General features: G+C 34.5%; 1 protein-coding gene across 1 annotated transcript in view; it reads left to right on the top strand.

Moving 5' to 3' along the window:
* Positions 1–19,781, top strand: part of LOC111028692 (homeotic protein Sex combs reduced) — a 30,862-nt gene extending 11,081 nt beyond the window's left edge. Inside the window, exon 2 of the mRNA XM_022307423.1 lies at positions 19,100–19,781. Within this exon, the coding sequence (XP_022163115.1) occupies positions 19,100–19,395 (296 nt within the window). The 3' untranslated portion in view covers positions 19,396–19,781. The remainder of the gene's footprint in view (positions 1–19,099) is intronic.
* Positions 19,782–21,601: the final 1,820 nt, after the last annotated feature.

Here is a 21,601-nt window from a genome sequence, read left to right as displayed (position 1 = left end):
GTTTTTGGCGATCGAGAAAAAAAGCGAAATAATAGTAAATCATATACAGGAGACGTTTTATGTATGCCGCCGACGACTGACTGACTGCGGCGGGAGTCAAATCGGTCAGGTTAAATGTGCCGTGTTACGCGCGTATGGTCGTCTTCTCTTTTGACTAGTGCGCCAAAAAGGGGAGCGACGGTGTGGCGTATTTTATAATAAGTCGTACAATAAATTAAAAGGAGACAAATAGAAATAAAAATAAAGATTCTCGAAGAAAAAAACGTTAACCCCAATTATCGGCAACATTATTATCAAGTTACACGTGTACCGTGTATATACTCTCGGTCATATTTAAGGTCGTATACAACACTATCACCATTACGACTACTTCTACAAATATTACGATTATTACCACTATTATCGGCGGCAGACAATCCGTTGTTGTAGTACTACGGAGCGTTTTTAAAAGGGGGCGACGGGGATCGCACGATATTATATTGTCGGCCGACCGAGGACGTCGTAAATTATCGGTGGCGGGCCCTCCGCCCCCGCCGTCGCACACGGCCCCGGTCGGGCGTTAATTAAATAACTGTAATGGAGATAATATTGAAACATACGCACGCACGCGCTCTCGCTTTAAATCATAATATATACATACACATGATATTATGATTCAGCGTTTAAGACAAACTACTTGTAAAATTAGAGTGTATGTGTGTGTGTTAAAATTTCCGATGAAGACGTTTTTTATGGACCTCGCGTTTGTACATATATATATATATATATACATATATTTTATATGATATTATGGTCGTACAGTTGTACCGCGGCGTGCCGGCGGTCAGATTCAATTCGTGTCGGAATGATTTAAAAGCGTACGTGCAACCGACAAATATAGATATATTATACACGCGTATATTGTATAATATAATGTGTGTCCGATATCGTTTCCGTATACTTATATAACCGCGAGTTGTAATATATTATTGTATTATCTTTCTGCCGACGACGAAGTCTTCTGCACAGGTCCTATCTATATATCATCGTCATGCGCGTTTCGAATCATAATAATAATAATAATATAATATAACATTATGTGTCCACCCGATGAACGGCTTGGTATTTCGGACTAAACGAAAACCCGCAACATTGAAAGTCTACGAGTTCGCACCGCAATGTTACGGTAATAATAATAATATTATTATATAATATTAAATATATATAATATATAATATTATTATTATTATTATTATTATTATATTGTAATAGGCATATTATGTAGGCTCCTATAATTATAATATGCCGTGGCGACTGTTTGTAATCGTTTTGAAGCGATTGGGTGGTGGCCAATATTTTACTTGATAAAAATTGACGCACTATAACTATACAGCCATTGTGTTACTAGGACTAACGAATACATGCGAATTTCTCAATAAGTGTGTGTTTTGTGATCATGAATATATTTTTGCAATGTATACGATCAACAAAATATATACACCTATGACCTTCTTATGTGATGGTTATCATGCGATAAATCATAGTGTGATTGTCGTCTATACGGTCATATATTTTTCGATGAGCACAGATTCATCTTTGCAGCTTACTCGATTTGTCAAACGTCTACAAACAATATTCTAAGGTACCTGCTTTAAAATACGTTCAGAAATACTTAGGATTTGCTTTTGATGAAGGCATTAATGGTAATACAAAATAATACCAACAGCTATGTCAATCTGTTAAGATACTTAAACAACCTGCAGGAGCCTATATCTATTTTTGCAGGATGTGTATAGCTAACATTAGCAGATCTACATTTTCCATTCACTTGTATCTATATAACGCGAAATTCAAATCAGTCAAGATCAATATAATTTAAATTCTTTCACGTCCCTGCTTAAATTACATAGCATTTATGATATGTTTGGGCTGAAGTACCTACACAAATCGCATGTACCTATATAATGTTCGTCAACATGTGCGCGCGAGTCCTGAGAATGGGTCATTTGAAATTGCATTGGCATGTTGTGGTAGAAACTATATGTTCTTCAATTTATAACATTTAAATATTTTGTCAAAAGCATTTCTAAGAAATGAATAGTGATTAATTATTATATTTTAGAATATACAAACAAGAAAATAAACCGTATAGTAATATATTAATATTATATATTAATGTATTAATCTTATATTTTTATAAGCATGCGTAACATGTATTATACAACATAATATTACTATATACTTCATATAATGCTTAAGCTTAGGCGAAATCATTATAGGCCTGGTCACTTTTGTTTTGTGGTTTTTTCATTTACAGAATTATAGAAAGACAGGTGGATAACAACATTTACATAACACAAAATAATTTTTGAAACCGAACGGTTTTTTTAAACTTTTTTAGTGAACTATACTCGTGTGTGTGTTGTGTAATAATATTATAATAACCGTCATTGCCGTGCGTACGTACCTACCTTCTACTTAAAAAAAAACTTTTTTCAACTGCGTATCAGTCCGGACTAACAGTAATATCATTCAATCACGAGGGACATATTGATCTGACTATTAATCCCCAACCCCCGATTTAACATTATACTGGCTCGCTTTTATCGCATTGTGGCGGCTAGAAGTTTATTTTTACAACAAGGATGAAAATCGTTTCGTGTATTATGAAAAGCACACGCCGAGCTCGCCGTACACAAACCAGACGGAAATGCGAACGCGTAAACACAAAACACACCTGCAGCGGCGGTACGGTCCTCGTCGACGGAAAGAAAATGTGCACAACAGTTATTGTAGTAAAATAATAATAATTACAATAATTTACTATCAATAATAATATTATATTCGCCCCTGCGAGGTTTGCTCGATAAGTACTTTTACTATTATTTAGGTATACATATAATAATAACTATTATTATTAAAATGGATAGTGTAGTATGTTGTAGAGACGTCGAGTTTAGCGTTACCTTATACACTAATACACTTATTATATACCTACACGCACATATGATGTGTACGCTGTCGCCTGGGCGGCGTTTGGTTCGCGTGATTTATGTCGTATAAAGTACTATAAACGACGAAATCAACGGATTTTTGTCTTTTTGGCGGCGGCGACAAAAGAAAGTTATAATTAAAACTTTGTTTGCCGCTAGCGCGCGTGCAAGTATGTGCGCGCGTGTGTGTGCGCGCTTGTGTATGTGTGTGTACATAGTGTTCTGGCAAAGTATTTTTTTTTCTTCTGTTTTAATATTTTTATATATATATATATATATATTATAATATATATTATAAAACCGTTCAGAGATTTTTATTTTTTAAATAAGCGTTAGTAGTGTGTTTTGTAGAATGATTTATGTGCCGAACGCAGGCGTGGGCCATATAGCGTACACGCTCTCTGTATTAAACCAGCTACTATTATAATATTATGTGTACCACTACACACACCCCGCGTGCAACAGTATATGTCAGCCACCGATACGAGAGAACACACGAAATAATAATAATATACGATTATTTAAATGTGTATAAAATACGCCGTGTGTAGGTATATTATAATATTATGTACCTACTGCATGTCTTATCCGTGTGCTGTATGGTGTTATGTTTCTGCGACTAATAGTTGTATAGTATGATGACGGGAAAACAGGTTCGAACTTCGAACCGAATTTTATCATCGCGATTGCACCTACCCATGTGTAAATGGGCAGCGGCGGTTATATTATAGTGACGTACAATCATGGATAATATGTGTTTGTGCGGGATACAGGGTACGTGTCCAGGGATGGTTAAGTATTTATGATTTATAAATGTATACGCATACATATAGGTATACCGTCAAATACGTATATTAATATTTTTTATAATTTTTAGGAAAAATTTGACATAATGACGCATGAGTTTATCCAATATTCAATAAGGAAAAAAGTTTCCATTGATAAAATACAACTTGACAAACTTTTATATTAAACTGTTAGTTGTATCATTTATAATTTAGGCTTTTAACTGGGAAATGGTTTTATATTTGGAAAAATTGTTGTCATAGAATAAAATAATATTATAGCTGAAACATTTTTAAAAAGCTCAAAAAAACATTTGAGGGATAAAAACTATGATAATATGTGTCTGTCTACATACCTACAGTACAATAATAATATGATAAATACTAATATTATAATATATTACTCTATATATGTATACGGGCGTTGAACGATGACGGACGAATATAACGAAGAAAATGTCGTCGACGACGCAAACCGTCGCCACCCGGACAAAATGTCTGTCGCATGAGCCATTCGCCAATCGCTATATAACATAATGTAAATATATTATGATGATAATATTACATATTTTAATATATAATTCGTCATATGACAGTGAGTATTATTATAAATTAGATGTTTGGTTTTTTTTCTGTTTTTAAATTACGATTTCGTTGAAAACTTGCTTCAGCCCGAATGAATTCGCTTATTTATTAACTTTTAATCACGGTGAAGGATTGCTACAAAAACCACGGGGATTAGACCAACACGATTTTATTTATACCTACATATATTTTATAACATTTAATTATACCATGATTTATAATCAGAGAAATGAAACGTTGGTGCATAAAAGCACATAACGTTATGATGATAACAGATTTAATAATATATACATATTGCATATTCTATGAGTAGAGAAACGATGACATTTGTTCGATAAAAACGTCTCATAAACAACGAGTAGTGCATAACATTTATAAAAAAAATCTACGGGAACAATATTTGGATTTTTCACAATATTTTGAGATGTAATAACTGCGCAGTCCGAGACTACATATTATATTTATTATAAATTGATGTATCGTTATTTTAACTTTCATAAAAATACAGATTTGGGTTCTGTAAAAAAATTTTAATTTCACACGTCATCGTGTTCATGCGAAAGAATAGCATAAAATATATACATACTATTATTATTCATCACATCGATACCAATAATAATATTACATTATAATATTGTTAATTATATATTTTACGGTAGACGAGAAGATACAATCTCCGCCAACTCATTTTTGAAAGATCTATCCATTAATCTTCTGTGTGTATACCAAATATAATTCCAATATTTTATATAGATAAACTTGCTGTGCATAAGGTAATATAATATTCGTGTGTGTGTATATTCGCACACTCGTAAATGTTTCATGATAGATTTCAATACGTAACCTAAAATACATGGCTAAGGGTGGTTTGCGAAAAAATACGATTTGAACAAAATGCGTACACCATTGTTCCTAAGTACTACCTACGTATATAATATATAGGTATACCGGCTATATATGTTTATAATATAACGGGCCGAGACGGATAATTAACCAACAATATGAATAGGTATTATATAAATATGAAATTAGAAAAACCGTATCGGAATAAAAAAAAACAAAGAATAATAAAAGAATAGGCGAAATAAAAATCAATTTTCTCCGGCCACAGTCTCGTTTTGTTTTTTATCGTTTGACATCCCGACCCGCCGCCCGTGACCCTTATACCTATACATTTATTTATATGTATATACATATGCTCCACGCACTCGGTGGAGGCTTACTACTGCTTGTCCCTTACAGTGTACACACGTACGTATATAATACACCACGCACGCAATCTCACGTTTGATTTACGATCACCGGGTGTGTATCAATTAAACCGTTTCCCTTTGGCCTGAAAAAAACACATACACATGCGCGGGGGACCCTCAAAAAACAACGGGTCGAACCAATTCCCATGGTGTTTTATCAGTAAAAAAAAAAAAAAAAGTCCGAGGTCTATTAGCCGCGCGAGAGCAACACCCCGTGGGAGGAGGGCGCCGCCCGCGGTATCTATATACGTGTTCGAACGCGTCGAGATAGCTGCTGCAGGCCAAGGCGGCGGCACTTATTCTTTATTATGCGCGTTTTTTGCACCGCGCTTTGACCACCGCGGGCGGGTGGGCGCAATGCTAACTGGGGGTGTGTTTGTGTACAAGGTATACGTGTATATAGGTATACGATATACGCGGTGTACGCACGTAAGAAAACGGTAAATTTCCTTTGCCCACCCCGCGGCGGCCGACCGCCGTAGCGCACACACGCACACACACACTTATTCGGGCGCTCTCGCGTATATAATAATATAATGTATAAACATACAACGACTGAGATATCTCCGGCTAGCGAGTGACAGTCGAGGAATCCCGGGCACCCAATCTAAACGCCATAAATTTCTTTTGGGCCGCCGCCACCGCCGGTGGTTTTTCTCGTCGTGCATGTGTATTTTATTTCTCCCCTATATACATATGTATATATATACATACCCATCGTATATACAGTGTATTATATATGTATATACAGTGTATTATATATGTATATACAGTGTATTATATATGTATATACGTGCTTCCGAAACACAACAAGAGTGTTTAGCCTTTTATTTTTGTTTGTTTATGTCGTTCGAACGTCGAAAATTGATTTAAAACACACTCCACGGCGGTGTGCATAGATAATAATATCATAATAATGTATGATATGATAAGCTGTAGAAGCAACTGGTAGTCGCGAATAATAATAAATAAATAGCTACCTATTATATACACATAAGATGGTGTTTTCGTTCTCGAAAAATTTATTATAATATTATTAAAATAGTATAATATAATATTAAACTATGATTTGTTGTGTGTGTGCAGCGTTCGCTCTCTTCAAAGGGTGCAGCGGTGAACTATGCGGAATGACTTGCGTGTGGCGATTTACGGGCGTACCGCACGGAACAAACCGGTACGACCGGTGGCGCGATCGCGGTAATTACCGCGCGGTAACGCTCCTCCGGGCGTTCGGGGGTCGTGTCGCACAAACGTTCGCCAATCATTGTACAATAATAATGTATGCGATTGCGATGACGAATAACTCCATGACATATATTGTATACACCTTAAAATATTATATTAAACAGAAAATCTATACATATAAAATACAAATACCACTTAGTCCCTGTAACTAAAAAACTACCCAACGTACGAACATGAAATTTGGAATAGAGGTTCTTCTCATATTTTCACAGCGCACTTAGAAAGGATTTTCAAAAATGTTTCTTTTTAGTGTAGTAAATAACAATTGTATTTGTATTGTGCGGCACGGCTGCCCGCGGTCTTTTAGCTACCTGCAACTTATCATTTTTGTCCTTCATGTAGATAAGAATTGTTCCGACAAGTTATAGAGATATATTGTAAATATGAAAAAAACAAAAATACACACTGCCAAAGCCGAGTAATTCAGCTAGTTATATATGTATAATAATAATATGTATTTTTTTGTTCACGGGTATCGTCTCGTACCTATATATAATATGTGTATATGTCGACAGTATCATTTGAATGCTCGTCGTGAGACGTCGTAGCTGGTACCTATACTCGACGAAAAATTCTGGTTTTTATTTCTTATCTCACTCTCTCTTTTTACATATTAATATTACAGTTTGTGTCTGTCCGTACGTCCGTCCGTCCGTCTGTCTCGTCTATCGGATATTGTGTTTATCCTTAAACCATCGTCGTCGTCGTCGTCATAGGTATATATAGGTACTGCGGGCTGTATATATTACAAAATGTGATATGTATATACACCGAGGTATAGGTACGTATATGGACAGTCGTCCGAGTCGGTTGAAGGTGATTTATTGCGTGTGGTTTCGTGTAGCGCTGCGTAGTCACATTATTCATATAATCCGGACGGACGCACTTATTATATTATTGTAAGCGGCTGTGGATTTCGGTCGACTGTTCTCGCCGTTCGGGCTTAGATTTTACAATATTTACAATTATAATTTTATTTCGATGGAAAACGGTGCGTGAAAGAATTATGACGGACGCTGACAATATCATACATTATTTTGTTATGTATGGTGTTGTTAGTCGAATGATTTCAAATATAATCGGTATAAAAAGGTGATTTAGCCAAATAAGTAGTTTTCATACATCCACAATAATATTATAATACATGTATAGATGAAAACTCAACTGAACATCACGTCACCATAATTTATTTGGACCGAGACGAGTAGTTATATGATTTTACTACACCATATGATAATAATGTGTTTATCACTACGACGATATTATAAGTGACGATCGAGTCATCTAATTCGCATAATGGCTGACGCGTATAGAAATAAAGTTCTAATATAATATTTTAATAACTGTTGCACAATTTATTTCTTGTTATAATGGCTTGTTGTACTCTATATAACGAGAAGACGAGAAGTTTCGAAACCAATCTCAAAAATGTGTGTATTAATGTATTATATATATATGTATAGTGTACACGTTTTATATAGTCTTATCACTACGAAGTGACTTATAAGTAGAATCGTATTCTCTGGTCTGAGTCATTACACACATACACACACACACACTTCTCGGCGCTGTTCTGTCACCGGACTTATCATACAGCTACAGGTTATCGTTGAGATGGTATTATATTTAATTTATCATTATATTATAATATACACGTTCTGACTCGGTCACGTACATAATATACGCTGTTCAATATAATAACATATAGTAACATTTATGACGTGATGAGACAAAACACCGATAATGCACAACGCTATGAACTGTAGCGATCGCGTCACATAATTTATTCATAATAATTGCTGCATCGCACCGATTTATGATGTCTACGGTGGTGGTGATGGTAGAGGGGGGGTGACTATGGAGTTAAACGCGTACCAAGTTGTTTTCTAGAATATTACCATAATAATATAGTATAATAATATAATATAAATGCATGTTATTCTTGCTGCACGACGATTCGCTAAGACTTATTTTATACAATTTGTGACGTCGTACTGTTTGGTTATATTAAAAAGTGGACGAGTTTCCGTGTGTACCGGAAAACTATAGATTTTGCAAACTATATGATTTATTGATTTCAACAAACTCATCATGTATGCAATACAATATTCGTACTCACAGGTACAAGTGAGCTCGTACAAGGTTATGTCCACTTGTTCGTTTAATATCGAGCCCCAGAATCATAGAATATAAAATGTTATTTATTATTATTGTATTTAAATTGTACACATTATTTTTGACGAAATACATTCAAAATCTATTTTCGTTTTGACGTAATTTTCCTGCAGTCTACATGATGATATTTTTAAACGCGTCGAATATGCAATGTTTTTTCCTACATCGAATTCCTTCCGAGCCTACGAAAAACACAATATTATTGTTGTTGGGTTGACGAAATCACTCGGCCTGATCGCCGTCATCGCCGCCCGCAATCCGTACACCATGAACCACGCTCGTTTGGCCGTTGTCCAAGAGTCTTTGCAGTTCGCACCCCAATGGGTTAGGTATATGCTGCACGTCATAAATTGTATTATCATATCCAGTGGTGTTTCGTCCAATGGGTATACTAAATACGAATACTCTCGTGTTTTTTTTTTTTTTTTTGACATATAATAATAAATGCAGTGCAAGTGGTTCACGAATATGAAATATAACTCGTCATACGGTGCTTACTGGTCTTGCCTGGGTTTCTAACCTTACTGATTCGGTATAGTTCGAATCTCGCTGCCTGAGTGGGTTGACTTAAAAATATTGCTGTGTTGGAAAAAATAAAACGAATCATATGGCTTCTTATCAAAAAACATACTCGAACTCAGTTAACTTATTTAGTTGATCAATTTTTGTAAATTTATTCGCATACGTTTTAAGGAAAAATGAAATTTTAATTATATCTGTGACCCAACCAACACTCTACCCCCCCCCCTCTTAATAACGATTAACCATCTGTAAAATATAAAATACACATGGTCAGTTTCAGGATATCGATTTAGAGAAACTAATTCGTATAACTACATAATAGTATTGTGCACTTTTGTTCAAAAAAAATAATAAGTGCTTACTTGGAAAAATATCGGAAGTATTAAAAAATGGTAGAATACTTTATAGTAAAGATGAAACAATCACGATTGTAATGGTTTGGAAAAATAAAACAATAAATTATTTCTATAATAGACAATGTAAATTTAAATACTTCTTACAATTATTTTAATCTGTAATACCATTTTGATGAAAGCTAATAAAATTACAAATTATAAGATAAAATACACTTGACTAATTAATCATTTTGCCAATAAAATATTATTTGTAACAGTTAGTGTGTACTCTATTTATTCATATAATAAGTTATGTCTTCATAAAAAATATAAAAGAATATTTCAATAGTATTGTGATGAAAGTCAAATTTCTAATAAAAACTTTTTGATTTAGGTAATAACATAAATATCAATTTGAAAATCTTATGTTTGGAAATGTGAGTTAGAAACCAATTAAATTGCTTGTAAATTATAATGAATATTAATGTAAAATAACCTTTCGATGTTATCGAGTTACATCCTTACATATTATTCCTATGACCGACAAAATCATATAAAGTAAAAAAGGGGTCCAGAATTATTTTTTATCAATTTGTGATGAGTCACCGGATGCATATATGGTGTATATTATTATCGGCTGTACAATATTTGTAACAACGAATAAATACTAACAATTATTACTTATTGCTTAATAACATTGTGACAAGAAATAAAAAAAATTAAATTAATAAAACATAAATACCTACAATTATGTTAGCAATCTGTATATTTTATTATGCAATACAAAAGTAATTGACACGTTTATTTAATTTGTTTTAACACTTCGTGGCTTGTGTATTATATTATATGTAAATTGTGTAATAAATTTGGGGACATTTAAAAACACCAACGATAATTAATTATTTTTAATATGTTATCGACAAGACGGTTGTGTCCTAAATAGATAAATATATAATCATAATCATAATGTAATTACAATTAATTATGATTCAGTAACAATATTTTTGTATAGTTGTACCTCTATGATATATTATAATGTGCAAATTTTTCCGTTAAAATAAATTATATAGAAACAGGTTTTTTTTATATTTATTATATCTCTATGAAAATGTTTGGGGTATACCTACAGTAGAAGTAATCTTAGGACCTCTGCATGCTCTTTATCCGGTAGCAAATTGGACGTTGATTGTACATTAAAGGTCAATTTTTGATTTTTTATAAATTTTAAAACAAATTTGTTTAATTTGAGGAAATTAACAATTTTTTTAGTGATTCTATACTGGATTTTCAATGGTTATAGCTTTAATCGGACAATTTTTACCTATAGATATATAATTATTTAAATTATAAGAATCCATTTAATATATATAATATAGAGGTATTACGGGAAATACAGTGCACACTATTCGAACAGACTATATACACAGAGATAGACGCAATAACTATGCGAGTGAACAAAACTATTTATTTTATTTTGTTTTGGCAACGTTAACAAATTGCGTTTAAATCGAGTTTGGATACGGTACGCGCATTTTAAAGTATATTATAATATTATTATTATTACATTATGATACATGTATATATGTATGTGTGTGTATATATATATATATATACTCTCATGAGCTTGGTCACTTCCATAGATGTGGGAGCACTTGGCAATAAGTTCGGGTGAATCGTTTATTTTTAACCATTTTTAATCTGGCGCTTAGTATATTATATGCACATATGATTTCGCGTACACGCTCGTCGTGAGTGTATCAAAGCATTATTTTTTTTAATGACCCGTTGTTGTTTTTTTCGTTCAGGTACCTCCTATACATATTTAAGCATAATGTGCTAATATTATACACGTGAATGAGTCTCGCCACTGTTATTTTAATGGACTACACTAATGTCATTTACAAACGACAATAATTTATATTTGTTTGTTACTATTGTACGTATAGACTTACTCGTGTCCCGTGGTCATATTCACAATACACTGCACTGTCTATATACTGTGTATTGTACCGCAGTAGAAACTATCACGATTCGCGTTCGAATGTCTCGGAGGAAAACTTCCGCGTAGGTACCTACATATAGTACGTATAGATATACACTATGTCCGGTCTTCCGCCCCGCGCAATTAGTTTTATACACATTTTACCTACGTGTACACTATTCCCGCTTTTTGTGACAGGGTGAACCGCACACACACACACACACTCGCCCTCTCGAGCGCGAGCGATCCTGAGCCATTATAAAAACACATCCTTACAATACACCCCTTTCCATCGCCTAACTGATGGATATATATTATATATATATATATACGCGCGCGACGTTTCTCTGACCGGTAGGTGGTAGTGGTGGTGGTGGTGGCGTCTTTCCCACATGTGTCATAACCGCGATATAATTTGCCGTTTGAAACGTGACGGCCCACCATTCCACCCCAACAGCGGTAGAACATTACGCGAACGATTTGTACCGCGGTTTCTCGGACCGCGTCCGCGCAGTGCGCCAGCGGCGTCGCATTCAATTACGCCGCTGTCGAGCTCCAAGGATCTAGACTGCTGCACGTCATAATATTATATAGTATAGGTGTATGGGGTATATCCTTAAGGGTATATATATACTATTACGGTCGAAATGTCATTATATATATGTGTGTGTGGAAAAAATTCTGACTCTCCATCCGATTCAATTTGTTTCAAAAATCTCCTGCTCTTAAATTTACTCGCGTTTACCAGCTATAACCTGTATTATACATCGTATATCGCTACCCCCAGGCCACTCTGTTTTCCTTGTGACGTACAAGCGTAGTAGGTTGGGTTAGGTTCGCTTAGGTGAATATTTCGCTTAAAGGGGTTTTTTTCGTATGTTATTATTGCTTGTTCTCGCTCGCATACGCCCGAGGACGGTTGTCGCGCACACGCATATAATACAGCTAGGCGCGTATGCGTATACTCGGTTTCAATAAACACAATTTTGAAACCAGCCAACTCACACTCGGAGGTTATTTCGACTGTTTTTTTTTTTTTTGACGGGGAGGGACAGCGAAGGGGTGAGTGCGCGTAACGCCGCAGTCTGGCCATTTATAACTGTCCGGGACTCTCTTTTCAACGCGCGTGTGTACGCCACGCACTCGGGTTTATATACGCTCGCGGGTCGGCCCGTCACTCAAATCGTTTTCACTTACCTCGCGTATATATACTGTTGCAGAGCATAAAATATATAGATATAGGTACAACGCATTATTGCACCGTTGCCGAAGTGTTCTTCTCGAACGTTTCTTTTTTCCGACCTCACCCCCCCCCCCCCCCCCCAAACCATACAGCTCCTCTTCCGAAAGCCTACGCGAGTATAACCGGGGTCTTTCGCAGGTCGCGGTTTTCCATTTCCGCCGAGCACATCACACGTACCAATAACACAATTGTTGTACACACACACAATATTTTAGCTGCACCTTTATGTGTGTGTTTTATATATTATTACGAAGTACTCGTTGCCCGGCCTTCGTGAAACAAAATCATATTATCATCTGTAGACACCGGTTCGTTAGTCACATATATAGATACAGGGGCTGGTTCATATTTCGAGTACAACGTATACCAACACCTTGGTATGTAATATTAACTCGTTGAATACATCGCTGGGTCGGTCATGGCGACGGCTGCGGCGAAACGGTTGGTCGGAATCAAAGTCGCACGGTCATCGTCGAAAACGTCAAGTCATTCGATGGGATCCTTCCACACAAAATAATCTAATACAATGAATACGGTATACCTACCTCGTCTGTATTATGACTGCTCGACTGACGGAAAAATGGCTGAATTTCTCGTCCCCACACTATTATACTACCCCCACCAATCCACTATCGGACAATACTATAAAAACTTTCGATTCTATTTTACTTTTTAATTTTTGTATTTAATTCTTAAATTAGTTTATAAATAGGTAGGTAACCTATACTCGAATATTCATGACCTGCAATGATATTAAGATAATATTATAATATATATTGCGTAGAACTTATTTAATTGTTGTCAATAATTATTATTATATGCCATCGTAACGTTATGAAATAAATAAAATACTAATTGAATAGCACACACGTGCGTTTATTATATATTACATGATACTATTTTTGAAACTATTCACTCAAATAGTCTATACTTTGGAGGTGTAAAAAAAAGATTCTAAACAGATAGGGAATATGATGTAATCATATTTATCACCGACTCTATTATAAGTTATAATTTTTCATTCTTGTTGTTACAATAAATCTATAAGTATCATTTTATGTTATACCTATAATACCTAGATAATCATTATTTCGATTGATGAGTATTTTTGATTAAATTCACCAAAAAACTGTGATACTTTAAAAAAACAAAATAATCAAAATAACGAATATAGTATTTATTTATGACAGTGTGTACTAATGAGTAATGATCTTTAAATTAATCATTTTTTATTTTCAAAGAATTACAGCCGATTTAAATTATACGAACGAGCGTTTGCTAAAATTAGTCTTATTAAAATATTTGAACAGTGTGCAATGTGCATGTGTTAAAAAACGACCTTTTAAAATTTCAAATTGACCTCTTGATATTTTAAATAAAATAATCAAGGTCTTAAGACTATTTGAATGTCATTTGCTGCAGACGATTTCCGCAGAGAAAACTATTTACTGTTGTAGGTTGTATAGATTTTTTACGTCACATTTTTTAAATACGAGTGGTTATTTATTTCTAAGCCTATAACCTGCCTTTACCTATAACATTAAAAAAAATACTTATTTGTGATAAACATATTATCATATTTATATATTGTCTTATTAAATCCTTGTTATTGTATAAAAAAAATAACTTACGAGACGGGTCGATAGACCATATAATAATATCATTATGTCTATCGTACATGTATATACTACATGCGTTTGGTCATGTTCTCAATATTCAAGGGCGAAATAATAGATATAGGTATAATACGAAATGACCACAGTGAAGTAAACGTATGTGATTATGCCTACTATGTATACCATAAAAACGTGTAGATATAAAACCACAAAGAACTGCTTAATTTATATAATATATTATTAGGTACCTATAATGTGTATATGTAAACTGGAAAATAAATTGGCAAACGTAATCGAAATAAATCTCCGTGAGTGTGTGAGCTGTAAAACGATCGTAAGTGAGCTTTTGTCAGCACGTCGTTATAGACTATATAGTTTTATAGTAGGTATAAAAAATAAAACCCAACAAACAAAAATTAATCATTTTTATTGTATTTTAGTCGTAATATTTCAAACAGACGACAACGTCGGTAATAATAATTGTTAATGGGCTCCATCGAGAAAAAAGTTTCGACAAGATTTTTACCGACTATCATATATGCGCGCAGTGTATAATATGATGTTTGCGATCAGTTATTATCAACAGCGAAAATCTAGATCTCTATTATCTTACACCAATACTACATCGAAATCAACTAAAAAAATGTCACTCTTCAAAAGACTGACGGAAACGGTCTACGTCTATACAGTTAGTGCAACTGCATCGCGCCTTTAATGTATATAGTTACACGAGTAGCGCATAATATGCAATCTATGTAAGATATTTTTTGAATTCCAACCGCAGTACTCGTACAAAGAAAGATCATCGGTTTTGTGTTTATATTATATAATCGGAAAATGAAAATGTCGAGACCAGAGAGTACATAATATTTAGTGTCCTAATAGACATGTATAGGTATCTCATAATAGATGAATTCTTATACATTATGATGATCAGAAATGTGATGATAGGATGTAATGTGATATTCACTCAGACATTGTGACTACGTGGTCACGTGGTATGTATAAATATGACAAAAAATTTAAGGCCAGTTATTCTTTGTCCTTGCAGCGATCGAGACGAATCGTATCACCGATCTACGCTGTCCTTATAACGAAATTTGAAATAATAATAAACTTCTACGGCGGATGGAAATTTATATATATGTATATTTATACATGAATAATATTATAAGATATGAAAAGTCTAAAATAAAACACGGAGCCGACGATACACGTCAACGGTTAATTTGTCTGATTATTATTATTATCGTCACCGCTAGTCGTCGAAATGTCTGTTCGCGGGGAGAAAATTCGTCGGCGGTTTTGACGTTTTCCCGAACAAAAAATATATATATACATGACAATTTAAAAAAAAAAATCGTATAATAATAATAATAATTACTACGCGCCCACTCGACGACGGCGACGATGACGACGACGTCATTACCGACATGTCTCGTACCGCAGGCGGATCTGTCACCGTTTTAGACGCGTCGTCTGCCGCGGTGACAACCGAGTCCCGACGACGCGACGCGTGAAAAACATAAACAAGAACCTCGAACCGCTGGAATAATTGGTGCCCAAATCGACCGTCGTCCGACTTTGAGTTCAGTCGTGCAGGGACGTATGGTGGCTATACAGAAATGAAAAATAGGTGAGGGGGTAAAAAATATAGCTTTACAAATCATAAAAACGTAATATTATCGTACAATATATACTGTTATAGATACTGTAAAGTATTACACATTTTTGTGGATTAACCATCGACGATAGATATCCTCTGAAACAGTATGCAAGGGGGGGGGGATACTTCAGACCCCGTAACAGCTTTACTTGTATCATCCTCCCCTAGGTATATGCGCTGTAGCTTGTTACTATAATAATGTCGAACGTGTTAGTCAGCGAGAGGCAGAAGGAGGCAGATTTGCGTGTTATCGCACGTTTTTGACTATTTTTTCATTTCGTGTTTTTGGCAACCTCTGAATGCGCGTGTCATATACACGTCACCGCCGACAAGTATAATACACGCATGGAAAACAAAAAAAGACATACCCGTGTCGTGTAAGTACACGAAATTTGTCTCGGAATGTCTACTCCAAAGCGACCCCCCCCCCCGTCCTCTGCATCCCTCCTGCTAATTCCGGCTACGGCGGTACACGGTCTAGACGATGACTGGGGGATTAAACGTTTTTCGAGTGTGACGCTGACAACAGTAAATCGGATCGTATACAGCGATATTAACAGCTGATTTAAAATTATATATTGGTACACTCTATATATACGTACATACAGGATAAGGAAAGACAAAAGGATATCCGGTGTTTTTCTTCCGTCGTGTAACTATGCTGCAACAGTAGTTACGACCATCGATTTTTTTCCACTTTTGTTCAAATCATTATTTTTGTACCATCGATAATACAAGAGTATATTGTAATTATATTATTAGGTGTAGGTATATTATTATAGTATACCTATAGTAATAATTAATAAAGATGTCAGCAGACTTCGTGGCGCTCGTGCGCTCTCTGAACAATTAACGCTTGCACCTCTGACGTATTACAATAATAGTAATAATAATAATAATTGTAATACACATTAGCTATTATACGTATGATAATATATAACTACGTTGTCACGAGACGTGTTGAAAAAATGCTCGTTAGACCGTTTAACAGGTTGTCTAATTATACGAGAGATTTATAACAACTGCACTGCCCCGCTCGCTTTTCAGCGATTCCTTTATGCGCGTAAACCTATGTATATTTTATAGGCATATTTATATATATATATATACGTCTTTTACTAAATATATATATATGTATATATTTGTATGCACATAAATATGAGAATATAACGATTACAGTGTACATACGAGAGAGCTGTGTTTCGAGCATCAGTGACGAACGGTCAATTACGTCGTATTGTTTGCTCGCTCAATATGTATGTGCGTGTGTCCATTTATATACTCGATGATATACACAAATTATATACTGACCATATACATATATATGCATACACATTATTATACAGTAACGACTTCTGTGTTGTACTTCAGTAAAAAATTTCACACAATAACACTGTAGCTGGTATACCTATATAATCTACATGTATAAATATACATGTTATTATTATGTGTATGTGTACATGTCGTATATGCTGCATTTAGCTACTTGTTAACGGACGAACCTTACAATTTGCGCACTCGTAAATTTAAATATGTCCACACGCATTATATTTATACGCGATACTCCTATATGTATAGGTATATATTATATTAATAATCATAAATATTCTTCATTCCTAATCCTGGATGCTGCTGCATCCCATAATCGTCCTTTCGTTTTTACCCGTATATATATTCTGTTGGATTTCCATTTCAATAATTTGTGAAAACAAATATTCAAATCTAAACATATTATATTGTATGTACCTTCGAAAAACACGCCTATGCCCCCATGATTAATACGACAGTGTCAATTATATTCTAATAGAAAATGTATTTGAATTAATCGAATACACCGAAAAACTAAAACTACAAAAGTAAAATCAACGATGCTGCAACTGAATTAAAAATTAAAATTATTTTTAAATGAAACGATGTTCCGAAAATTGTTATTCTTGTTCTAAACATACTAGACCTAAAACAATAACACTATACGTAATATAACTCTCAACTTCATTTTCCATTAATATTTAACAACTATACTATAATAGTAAGTATGTATAGATATTATGACAAAAATACTTTCACAACTCATTTTGTTCAACTGGAACTTATGAGTTGAGGATATCATATATTATAATATATATGACGATTTTATACATATTTCTATATTATGTACATACAATTGTTGGTAAATACTAGTAGTATATTTAAAAATCAATGATATCACAATATAATATATACTTATAAACCTATAACCAGGGCCCTCAGAAGGGGGGGGGCAGTGGGACCTGGAGAACAGGAGCCCAGCTATTTTGGGGTTCCATTGAAATCAATTTGTAATTTTTAAAATGTTGAAAGGAATGCTTATTTTATACTGAATAATATTTGATGACATAAATGTTTGTCATTATATATCAAGTCATTTTGTTGTTTTCGTGTATGGGGTACCCTTGTAACGGGTTGTATTTTATTAGAAGTTTTGTACACAGGGCCCCGCAAAAACATTTACTGTACTCGGTCCCAAATTTGATGTGGCGGCGGCCTATCATCTATACCCTTCGCGTCGTTTATAATTTATCGCGTCTTCACTATAGACAGTATGTACTAATAATACCATCAGACACCCTATGCACACACATCGCTACCTAATCACCTGTTATCGTCATGGTCGTCGCGATAATTACTATCACACGATAGTGATTGATGTATACTCATGCTTTTTGCCTTGGATGCTTGCAGGTACGGTGAACGCCAACGGTGAGACGAAACGGCAGCGCACGTCGTACACCCGTTACCAGACGCTGGAGCTGGAGAAGGAGTTCCACTTCAACCGGTACCTGACCAGGCGGCGGAGGATCGAGATCGCGCACGCGCTGTGCCTGACCGAGAGGCAGATAAAGATATGGTTCCAGAACAGGCGGATGAAGTGGAAAAAGGAGCACAAGATGGCCAGCATGAACATGGTGCCGTACCACTATCACATGGCCGCCCAGCCCTACGGCACCCCGTACCCCTTCACGCACCTCACCACCTGAGATTCGTATTATTAATTTAACGGTTCCGTTTAGGCGGCGCCGTGGCCGCCGTCGTGTCTCAGCCGTCGATCTCCAAGTCGACGGCGGCAAAAGCGGCGGCAGAGGCGTCGCTTGGCGGCGAGCACGCGATAGGTAAGACAACCGTTAAATTAATAATACGTACAAGAAAAAAAAAAACAAAAATCGATCTGAAAATAAAATTCGCAAGACGTGCGAAAACGCGTCGCGAACGTTACACGACGGGTAGGTATGCGTGAGATTCGCGACTCCACATATCGGTCGTCATAATAGTGTAACGATGTAATGTGTATATAATATATGTGTGTAAATAGTGTACAATATCAATAACGATTAAAAAAAAAGTAATATATAATATTATGATGATGTATTTATATATTTATATTTTATATAGGTGAATACTATTTTATTTCATTAATTATTATTGCGATTTGTATTTAACTTTATCGCTTGGACATCATAACAATATAACACTACACGTTGTATCGTGTAATAATTGTGCAAATGTGTTTTTAAATAATATAATATTATAATAAAATGTAATGAATGCACTACGTCGTATTAAAAAACAAAAAAAAAAAAATCAAAAAAAAACATTTCTCTCGACACTTTTCGTTCGATTTCGTGTTATATAGTTGACTCCGGACAAGTATAATATAATATTAAAATGTATCGTCTTATGCTATATAACAATAAATTACACGCATCCATAAAAGATTTACAAAACCGATTTAAAATACGAGCAGTATAGTACGATTTTCGATTCGTATAATATTCGTCATCTAAACACCCCTTCGCCTAACGTCTGCTGTTTCCGGGTGCCTTGAACGTAAATATTTGAGTGTGTACCTTCGAGCGAAAACCGAAAAATAAACAAACTAGAATAAATAATATTTAATACGTGGCACTATATGCAGTATAAAACTCACCGGCGGTTCGTGTGCCCCGGTGTAGGCGAGAATAGCGTTTAGGCGCTTTTATATGGGAGATACACCTATTATACTAGTATAATACGTCGTACTAATTAATAGTTTGTGGAAAGGAGAGGCTATAATAACAATAAAGCAGGAGGAGGCAATCGAGATCGTACATTATGCGGAGCGCACAAATCACTGCATCAAAATATTATGTGCACATTTTTTCGTGCGATGATTATTTTAGGCGAACGCGATCGATTTCGACGGTTTTCGTCGACGATTGGAAATCTTCAAAATATTCGAAAAAGCTTTTTTGTTAACGACTCCCATGATCTCCAGTAAAATCGATGGCGCGAGACTTTCTCGCCTATACGACTTTCTGTTGTCACAATTTTATTTTTGGCCGTCGATCTCGACGATGAAGGACCGTGGAACGTGGGCGGTGGGGGGGAGATACAATCCGCACGTATAAAATGTCACACGCTTTTAGGCCGAGTTGTAACGGAAACGAACTCATCGGCACTACCTACTATAATATAATATTATAATATAACTTATTAATGTGCGCAATGTTTTACTATTATACACTCAAACCGGTTTTCATGGAACTGAGAAAAAAATGTACAATGTAATTTTAAAATCGTTATAATATATCATATTATATTATACTTATACGTCGTCGCACACGTACTATCGTGCTTATATTATTAGTACTTTTACTATATACGGTTTTATTGTAAATTATTCATTATAATATATGAAACTACAAAATGTAAATATTCTATACAATATATGGATATACTTAAATAATATAAAAAGGTATAAAATATATTATAAATTACGCTGTAACTATTTTCTGTAAATGTGTTAACCCAGAGTCTGTGATTTTTCTTTATTTTATTATTATTATTATTATTATTATTATATTATTATTATCATTATTATGTTTTAGTTTCTAAGAACAAGATATTTAAACATTAAAATACCTAGTTGTTTTTTTTATAATTTTGTTTTCTTATTTTATTGTTCTTTCTTTAATTATTTTATTATCCTATTTTTTTTTTAAATCACGAACAGTTTCCCGGGTTTTTTTTATTTTTATTTTTTTGCTATGTCGATGACGAAGTTCTATGTTTGAAAACTATTTAACTATTATAAAAGTGCAATATTTATTGTTTGATTTTTGTTGTAAAAATAAAAAAAAATGTAAACTAAATGTAGAAAGACGATTATATCATAGTGTATACTGTAAAGTAAAAAAAAATATTAAT

Source organism: Myzus persicae, unplaced genomic scaffold (assembly GCF_001856785.1).
Source record: "Myzus persicae strain clone G006 unplaced genomic scaffold, MPER_G0061.0, whole genome shotgun sequence".
Taxonomy (NCBI): domain Eukaryota; kingdom Metazoa; phylum Arthropoda; class Insecta; order Hemiptera; family Aphididae; genus Myzus; species Myzus persicae.
This window is presented reverse-complemented; position numbering and strand designations above follow the sequence as displayed.